This window comes from Bison bison, unplaced genomic scaffold (genome assembly GCF_000754665.1).
Source record: "Bison bison bison isolate TAMUID 2011002044 unplaced genomic scaffold, Bison_UMD1.0 scf7180017864456, whole genome shotgun sequence".
Classification (NCBI taxonomy): Eukaryota; Metazoa; Chordata; class Mammalia; order Artiodactyla; family Bovidae; genus Bison; species Bison bison.
The window spans coordinates 28,286,107-28,286,608 of NW_011495018.1; the positions used below are offsets into that span (position 1 = coordinate 28,286,107).

The 502-nt window shown below is 62.9% G+C and overlaps 1 protein-coding gene across 4 annotated transcripts in view; it reads left to right on the forward strand.

The window, feature by feature from the left end:
* Nucleotides 1–496, forward strand: part of LDB1 (LIM domain binding 1) — an 11,637-nt gene extending 11,141 nt beyond the window's left edge. For all 4 annotated transcript variants that reach the window (XM_010859460.1, XM_010859461.1, XM_010859462.1 and 1 more), the window contains exon 11: nucleotides 1–496. In XM_010859460.1, the coding sequence (XP_010857762.1) occupies nucleotides 1–231 (231 nt within the window). In that variant the 3' untranslated portion in view covers nucleotides 232–496.
* Nucleotides 497–502: the final 6 nt, after the last annotated feature.

Sequence of the window (502 nt, forward strand, 5' to 3'; positions counted from 1 at the left end):
GATGTGATGGTGGTGGGGGAGCCCACCCTGATGGGCGGGGAGTTCGGGGACGAGGACGAGAGGCTCATCACCCGGCTGGAGAACACCCAGTTTGACGCGGCCAACGGCATTGACGACGAGGACAGCTTTAACAACTCCCCTGCCCTGGGCGCCAACAGCCCCTGGAACAGCAAGCCTCCATCCAGCCAAGAGAGCAAATCGGAGAACCCCACGTCACAGGCCTCCCAGTAAAGGCCCCACCACAGCCACCCAGCGCTCTGCCTGCCTGCCCCACCCCTCGCAGCCCCAGGGAGCAGAAGACAGAATGAAGAGACTGAGCATCTGAAATGGGCAGCCTCATCCACCCACTTCAGGGAGGAACTGGACTCACTTGGGGGCAGGTGCCAAGATTTGTCCCCCAGTGGCCCTGGGCTGGGGCTGGCCTTTGCAGAGCCTTTTGGGGGAAGGGGGGCCTCATGTGGATGCCTCCACGGACCCTGGGCCTCTGAGAAATGTCCTGACC